Consider the following 9040-nt stretch of genomic DNA (forward strand, 5'->3'; position numbering starts at 1 on the left):
AGGCCCAGGCATACCTGGCCCTCCTCCCCTCTGATATCAATGACCCACCAGTTAGTGGGGGCTAGGTTGATCAGGCATCCCTACTCACCTTTCACTGGGGACGTAACCCAACAGGGAGAGCCCCACAAGATCACCCTTCCATGTCAAAGTGCAGCTCTCGGTCTTACCCATGGCAGGTAGACCTGCTTGGTCCTGGTCCCATCCCTATTGGACTATGGGGTCTTCCTGGGCTGCTCTCACTCCTAGGTCTTCTATGGCAGCCTCCTTCATAGCAGTGTGCATGATAACTAGCCTCTACCCTCTGCTGGCTGTGAAGTTCTCCCCCTCAAGAGGACCCTTCATCTGTTTGAGGTTCTGGCCCTGCCTCCAGGCCAGTCAGGGTGCCAGATGACTTTCCGCAGCCCTGGCCTGCCCCTTGTGGTGGGCTCACTCACCCTTCGGCTTTTCAGCTCTGTCCCCCTTACATTGACTAGTGGAGGGATCAGAGAACTAGCCTCTGCTACCCTCTGTAGAACACAGGGGTCCCCCTTCTGGGCCCCAGCATATGGTCATCTGGTTTGCTTAGAGCCCTGAAGATCTTAATAGAGCAGCCCTTCTCTCAACTGGACTCACCCGAGCCCTAGGCCATCTCTTATCAGGGGTTTGCCTATCCCCTGTGCAGGCTGAGCCTTGCCCTAGCCTGCTTCTTGGGGCTCAGAACCTCACCAGGCCCATAGAAACCTCCTGCCATCCCCAAAACTCCTTCTCTACCTCCACAGTGTTCCATGAACAGCAGCTCAGCCAAGTGTTGTTGCTCCTTTGGCTGCCTGCAGCAAACTGCTGCCTCAGCCCTGAGAGCACAGATCTAAAATGGTCACCTTATCAGGGCTGGCCTGTACCTGCCAGCTACCTGCTCTCAGACCATGAAGTGACAGAACACCATGCTCCATCACAAGCATGTAAAACAGCACCAAAAACAAAGACACCTATGGGGCATCTCTGCACATGCTCTGGGGTGGCAGGAGGGCGCAGTTTAGTTAGACCAGCTCTCAGGAGCTGCACTAATTAAAGTGCCAGCAGCATCTTGTGTATTCAGCATCCCACACTCCAAAATGCCAACAGGGCTGCTCTAACTAAAGCTTCTTCAACAAGATTTAGATAAATCACCCTGCCCACCACTTTGAAGCATGGGGACGCTGCATATACATGATGTTCAGGCTCCTGCAGCGTGCTAATTAGCATGCTCCAGCAGGCTCAGTTAATTGAGTCTGCTCCAATACATGCTAACTGGCATGCATCAGAGCAGGCATCTGGCATATGGCAGGTGCCCATAAAGAGCCCCACCTAAAACCTTTTGCCATTGAACCACCTATATAATTAGTGGCATTTCATTTTAATCACAGAAAAAGGTGGATTTTGGGTTACTTAATCTGAAAATTGGGGGCTATGGAGGATGGGAGTTTATCAGAGAAAACCAGGATCCCTGATTATTACATTCAGCCTTTCCCTCTCTTCATCTACATTATTTTTGTTACCTGTCTGGTTGCAGTTTTTATTGTTGTTGTTGGTTTTATTTTTTGTGAAGAGGCAAAATAGCTGTTGAGCAGCTCTGCATTTTTAAGTCTTCTTTTAATAGCTCACCCTACCTACCAAGCAGCAGACCCATGGCTGCTTTGGCCTGTCTTCTATGACCAGTGAATTTAAAGAACCCTTTCTTATTGCCCTTATTCCCTCACCAGGCACAACTATTTTTTTTTTCACCTTTGCTTTCCTGATTTGGTTTCAGTGGCTGTGTCCTGACAAGTGCAGCCATGCAGTATGTGGCACCGCTGATCTGTCTATTGTGCTACACACTGCACATTCAGGTGTTTCTCACATTGCTCCCAGAAGGAAATGCTAATATTGCCAGGCACCTTTCAACTAGGACTTCTCTTGGTTCATGTTTGGCTGTGGATCTTTATCAGAGCCAGCTATACTTACTTAATTAAAAGCAGTTTACTCCACTAATGTTACTGCCAAAGTAAGGTGCTACCAACAATGGAGAGAAAGTAAGACCTGGTAAAATTTAGTTTAAGTCTCTAAATTAATACTCCTCCAGAGTTGCAGCCATGGGGAAGTATTTTCTAAATACATAAAATCAATACAAGTACTAAACATTTTTACCTCCACAGAACACTTGACAGCACTTAACTCACTCTAAAAAATGAAAATGACAAAAATATTTACTTGTGAAAATTTTCATCGGTTTCCTCCAAATGTAAAAGAATCTCTTCTGCACATTCTACCGATGGTGCACCTGTAATTTTTTCCTTTACACTGTGCAGCAACTGTCTGAGCATGGATTGCAAGAGAGCTTCATCCTCCCACGTGAAATAAGACATCTGTATGAAATAAATATGAAAGTACAATCATAGTACAGTTCCAGTTCTTGTTTCTTCAAGATGCTAAAGCCAGGGTGGTAACTGCATGAGGGATTTATACTTTTTCTCTCCTAGCTATAGACATAATGGAAGTACAATTTACCAAAAATGATCAAGCATTCACTAAAAGAATAGGTATGGCAGAGCCTGCCAACATAATTGAAAAGCAAAATGAAATAGTTTTAAATATGCTAATTAAAACTGTGTTAATTAATATGAGGTTTTGTGTGGAGATCTTTGTATCAGATTTGGGTGTCCTAATTTTGGTTTAAGTAGATATAAAGTAAAACACCCTTAATCCCATGTGAGGACATCCCCACACACTCTTGTAAAAATCTGCTAAAGGTATGAATTACAACCAAGTTCATAATCCTAATTCCAGTCTGTATGCTGACAAGCCCTCCAATCAGAGAACTAAACATGTCAAATTAGGGGAAGAATAGGTCCTTATCAGTAAGGTCTACTAGTAATAGCTTGATAAGAAGGGATCCTGGTTTTCTATGATAAAAAAATCCCCAATTGTTGGATATAAAAAAAAAGTATCCCAAAATCTACATTTTTCCATGATTAAAATGAAACAACACTATAGGTATATATGTACATACATATATCAGATCTGGGTTGTATCAGATTTGGGTTACATGCATATAGTGGTGTTTCATTTTAATCACGGAAAAATGTAGATTTTGGGTTACTTTTTTTAAATCCAAAAATTGGGGATTTTTCAACAGAGAAAGCTAGGATTCGTGTTAATGAAACACTTAGAAAACTTTGCCACCAACACAAGCAAGTTTACAAATGAAAGCACTGGGAATCTTCCCTGACATTCTCATGAGCATATTCATATTCCCTTAATATAAAAGTCTCCAATTAACAGCGACAATCCCCTCCCCTTCCAACTTCAGATGCTCCACTACAGAGTTTCAGACTTTCCTAGAACCTTTACCATTCAGACATCCTTCCTCAAGTTCTGATTTCTCAGTTCCTGTCCTTCAGAATAGATTCATTCCTTTAGTTAGCTGCGTAGCTTTCCAATGCAACAGTAAAAGGAGGAAATTTATTTGATTCTTTACTGCCATATGTTTTAACCAAAGTCACGTAACAAAAAGACTGGTCAAATTAACCCTGCAGATAGAGGAAAAGCACCATGTGCCAACAGTGAAGGACCTATGCCAGTCTAAAAATCAGAGGATACCAGTGCATCAGTTCACAAGTTGCTGGGTTTTGGGTTTTTTTGTTTGGTTGGGTTTTTTTTTGGGGGGGGGGGTTCTGCAGGGGAGTGGGGGTATTGTGGAGAGGTTTCAGTCAGCCATAGTTAATGGGCTTGGTTTCCTCACTTGCCAACAAATGTTTCTTGCTACCCAGGGACGAATACATTGATCCATATGGGAAAAGAGGTTTGTTGTTTTTTTTTTTCATTTGAAAAAACAAAAAAGATAATAAAAATCATCCTATCAGTCCAAACATGTGAGCACATGCAAAAAGATGACAAATAAAATTAGAATATAAGCAAAATAACAGCCAAGAACCACAACCAACTCTATTAGTAAATCCAAGCAAAAGCCCAATGCAATTTAAAGACCAACCCTCTTCATAAGTTAACTAACAGAAAGAAACAAATAATTACCAGCATAGAACAACTCTGAAAATAAACCAGGTATTTATCCCATGTTATATATATTTCAAAAGTAACAAGAGTGGCAAATTATCATTCCCCTGTGTTTGCTACTGTCATACTTAACTCACTTCATGGTTTGTTCTTCTAGTAAGCATTATTTTTAATTGGTTTAGCATTTCCCTGTGGCAAAACACCATTCTTGCTGAACAATGCTTCATTTTGATTAAAAACAATTTAAAATTAACTCAATCTTCTTCCTATCATAAGCCTGCCAAAAATTAATATTGAATTCAGACTGAGCACCCATGCAGCACTCTCTTAACTCCATGAGGTTCGTTTTAAAAAAAAAACCTCAGTCTCTAGAAATTTAATTTAACTCAATGCTTTTCAGAAAAATACACCCTTGTGTCTAATTGCTGTTTATCTCACCACCAAACCCTAACACTTTCATAACAGCTGTTTAACAATTTTTTAAAAATAAATGGAGATCTTAAAAATAGGTAAGCATTAATAGTACTGGTTAACAGCAACAGGTGTTTACAATGCAAGGTGTTTATTGAGAGCAAACTAGAGGCAATACCATGCAGTACTTATGACTTGTTTTTATGAAGCCACTTGGCTTATATGACCACTGTCATTTTCAAGGGATTTTTACGATCCTTTTTGAAAATTGCCTTTCAATTGCCCTTGCTTCCTACTTCCCCCACTCACTAAAAAACACTGAGGACCCTGCTACACATTCAAATTAAAGCTGCAGGAAAGAAAGCAGCTGCAGAGTCATTACACATTTTCAAGCACTAACATTATAGCAAGTTGCTTCTTTTTATAACCAGACAGGCACATGCTAAAAATGACTACTACTTTGTTCATATGGCTGGTTTACTATTCTATGCTTATGATACAGGAACTGCTGGGAGCAAAGCGAGAGGCTCCTGGATAGAGAGTCTTACTCTCCACTCACGGTCAAACCAATTGCCATGACCGGGGTTGAGGAAGGAATTTTACCCTATGGTTTTGCCTTCCTCCACAGCTGGGAACTTGGCCCTCTAATTGGGACCTCTTTAGCATTTATTGACAACATTTCATAGAAGCAGAACATTGGCTGCTGTGGTTCCCCTACTTTACCATTGGCAGATTAGGGTGTTAGGCTTGTGTTGTACTAGGGTTGATGGTAGATTTATATTGAGTTTGATTGTAAAGGATGGTTTGGCTAGGACAGATATGACCTCTGGAGGTCCCTTCCAGGCCTGCTTCTCTATGATTCTTTGACCTCCTCAGGTGAGGTCAGTTGAGATGCCACAGACTTGGCAAAATGATCCCTGTAGGCAGACCTCTTATTCTGAGCTGCCAGGGTCTTAAAGGAGATACATACCCAAGAGAAATTGAGGGGCATTTTGACAACTGGCAATGAAGATTCTCAACTCCACTGCCACACCAGCTCTTTAGATCCATACCCCTTCCACATCCCACCAGCATCAGTACCTTGCAATAAGAAACCCAGCAGTCTGAGGGAAATGATTATTCCCCTCTATTCAGCACTGGTGAGGCCACATCTGGAGTAGCGTCCAGTTTGGGCCCCCCACTACGGAAAGGATGTGGACAAATTGGAGAGAGTCCAGTAGAGAACAGCTAAAATGGTGAGGCAGCTGGGGCACATGACTTACGAGGACAGGCTGGGGGAACTGGGCTTATTTAGCCTAGAGAAGAGAAGACTGACAGGGGATTTAATAGCAGCATTGAACTACCTGAAGTGCAGTCCAAAAGAAGATGAAGCTAGACTGTTCTTAGTGCTGGCAGATGACAGAACAAGAAGCAACGGTCTCAAGTTGTAGCAAGGGAAGTTTAGGTCAGATATTAGGAAGAAATTTCTCGCTAGGAGAACAGCTTAACCAGAGAGGAGGTGGAAGCTCCATCCTCAGAGGTTTCCAAAACCCAGCTAGACAAAGCTTGGGCTGGGCTGATCTAGTAGGGGATAGTCCTGCTTTGAGCAGGGGGTCGGACTAGATGACCTCCACAAGTCCCTTCCAACCCGAACTTTCTATGATTGTAGGAATCCACTGGATTAAAGAAAATGAAAAGAAAAAAGAGAGAGAGAGACCTCTCCCCTTCTCCCTACCACCACCCCCCCCACCAAAAAACCCCAAGATCTTTAAAAAGCCACTCCCACTATCCACCCTAGGGAGCAAACCCTCCAAGCACCCGGCAGCTCAGCTGTCCCAGACCCACCCACAGGGAGGGGCGGGACCCCAACACCCCTCTTGCTTCTGGAGTCAACGGATCCGAATAAAAGAATAAAGGCTTTAAAAAATGAGGCTTTAATAAAAAAAAAATTAAACCCCAGCCTGACTCTCACTCCCCTCCCCGCTACAGCTCCAGCACTGGCTGCCTCTCCTTGGTGGGAACCCCGAGATAGGGCGGGGCGGCGGGACTAGGACGCGGGGGCGGTCTTCTCACACGTAGCACGATGCGACCCCCGCACGCGCACACCCACACCCACGCAGAGGGCCGCACACGTAGCCCCCCCCCCATTGCAGAGCGCGCGGGGTACCGTCACTTTGCGGCGTCGGCGGCGACACCCCACAGTACTGCTCCGCGCAGCGCCTAGCAACGGGCGCCGCCGGTCGCGCGACGTCCAGGAAACGTCGCGAGAGGTGACGCCAGCAGCCACCTGAAGCCTCCTCCGGCCTTAGCAACCAGCGCCGCTGATCTCACAGCGTCCAGGAGACATCGCGAGAAGTCATCCCGAACCCCGCCCTGCCTCAGGGTTCTCTCTGTGGGAGGGGGATCGGACTTTGACGTCATGCTCTCGTGCGGAGAAATTGTCGTGCTTTCTCGCCGGACGTCTCCCTGACTCCAAGTGTGAGGCCGCGTGTAGCCAGGTCTCGTCCTGTGTGGGGGCCCCGTCATGATGGAAAGTGAATCCCTGACACTTGATCCTTCATTGCATCTCACCATGTCTTCTCCACAACACCTAAGGTGAGGTCTGGCAAACAGGTCTCTGCGCCTCCTGTGTAGGCAGGGATCAAACAGTGAGATACAGCTAGACACTGAAATATGAATTATGGATATGAACTATTTCATAGGCATATGGCATAGGAAATGTGGACTGTCCATATGAATATGAAATACGATTTTTCATTTTCACTTGGGGGAAATTTTACAGGCTTTGCACTCCTGTGCCTGAGGAAGGGTGCCTGTGCCCAAAAGCTTTCAAATAAAGAAATCTTGTTGCAACGATCTTGTTGGTTTAATCAAAGATAGTACCTCCCCAAGAGTTCTGATCACCTTAGACACTGACCTTTGTGTCTCAAACTTTTCTGTCTGCTGAGTGGGACTTGAGTTGCTCTCGGACCCACAATCGACCATTGTAACATCCTCGATCAAGTCCAAAAAACAAGTTTTCACTAGACTTGCTTGTAAGGCAGGGGCCTGCCCACAGCCACTTATTTATTTATTTAGCTAATGGAAGTCCACAAAACCAAGCGATAGCCTTCTCGTTAGCTGAGTTTAAAGTTATTAATCCACCTCTTCGTTTGTAGAGGGACACTCCTCAGGGATGTGCGGCATTGCTTGTACCTCCACAAGTGCGTGATGGGTTAGCAGTGAAGGTTGGCTGTGCAGGGGCCTTGGCCTGTCCTGAACCTATTTAGTAGGGACCATGCTCACCGTAGTAGTTCAAAGCCAACCGCTCGATGAGTGGGGTTTGTCGCAAGGAACTTGCTTGTGACTTCCTGTGATTCCCATTCATTGATCCAGAGGGCATCCCACAGCCACTGGTACCAAAGAATAGCCCTGTGTTGGCCCTACCTTCAGGCTGTGACTAGCAGCAACAGCCCAGTTTCTCAAAAGCTTTCCTGGTCTTAGCCAGGCTCCTATCACAGAGAGAATGGTAGCTCTATTTTCTGTTTTGTTTAGACACCAGCCGAGCTGTATTCTCCTGTTTTCACCCCTTCCTTACACCAACTGCAATAGTAGTTAGGCAGTGCAGTTGAGCCCTCAACAGTTCATTAATATTTTCCTGACCACACATCCCATCACGCCATCCCCTGTACCTGGGTACTGCTAGCAAGTGTCAGCTCTCGTACAGTGAAAAAAGGTCTGGATTGTAGTGTATTCTTCCCTACATGTTATGTTATACCTTAACTGAACGTTACTGGAAGGATAGGATCCACCACTTCGTTTAGGCATTTTTGACTTTCATAGCATTGAGCTATAGCAAGGGTTGGGAGATGGGGCTGATCCGCAGGTAATGGCAGCATGCATCCCCAGGACACTTTATGACTAAGCTTTGCTTCACAATGACAAAATATGCTATTTTTCAAGAAATAAATTCCAGCCAATATATCCTAATGGCCGTTCCTCCCCATTGAGCTGACAATAAAAGAGCCCTATTTTGAGTTTATAGGAGCATAAACTCCTGAGAAGTTCAGAGTCTGTAGGACTGGTTGTTTATGAATTAAGTCTCTTACAGCTACATGGAAAGGATGGACTTTAGGCATTCAAGTCTGAACTGTATCCCATCATCCTCCGCTTGCGGGTGCATCTATACATGAATGAATGCATCTTTTCTAATGTGCATTACATTTAGTACTTCCAATATGATGTACTAAATGTGCATTATTTGCACACTTTTTTAGTGACACAATGTGAAGTAGGCTATTTTATTGTGCATTAGCATGATGTCACGGTTTTTTCCATGACACTTTAACACTCAGTAAAATAGTCTACTGCTCATTAAAGTGCATGTGTAGGCATGCCCAGCAATCACATAACCATGAAAGCATCTTGCTGTTTGACCTCAAAATTCCCTTGGCACCTATATTCTGCTTCCCATGACCAGAGCTATGCCAGACTAAGTGGTTCATTTCCTATCTTCCACCAAAGCCTGATTGGATCAAAAAAACTAAGTAGAGTGGCACTAAATCTGTGAGAGTCCTGATCTGGCGAACATGCTCTGAACAGATCTAAGTCAAACCATCCAGCCTGGGACCCTCACAAAATGTAGCTTTATAACCAGTTGTTT

The 9040-nt window shown here is 44.4% G+C and overlaps 1 protein-coding gene across 1 annotated transcript in view; it reads right to left on the reverse strand.

Annotated features, from left to right (window-relative positions):
- TBC1D32 (TBC1 domain family member 32) overlaps window positions 1-6697 on the reverse strand; it is a 163443-nt gene extending 156746 nt beyond the window's left edge. The window contains exons 1-2 of the mRNA XM_090038703.1: window positions 6566-6697; window positions 2206-2360 (exon numbers count right to left, since the gene is read on the reverse strand). Coding sequence (XP_089894829.1) covers window positions 2206-2360 — 155 coding nt within the window. The 5' untranslated portion in view covers window positions 6566-6697. The remainder of the gene's footprint in view (window positions 1-2205; window positions 2361-6565) is intronic.
- Window positions 6698-9040: the final 2343 nt, after the last annotated feature.

This window comes from Crocodylus siamensis, chromosome 1, assembly GCF_052110815.1.
Source record: "Crocodylus siamensis isolate JL-2025a chromosome 1, ASM5211081v1, whole genome shotgun sequence".
In the NCBI taxonomy this organism is placed as follows: domain Eukaryota; kingdom Metazoa; phylum Chordata; order Crocodylia; family Crocodylidae; genus Crocodylus; species Crocodylus siamensis.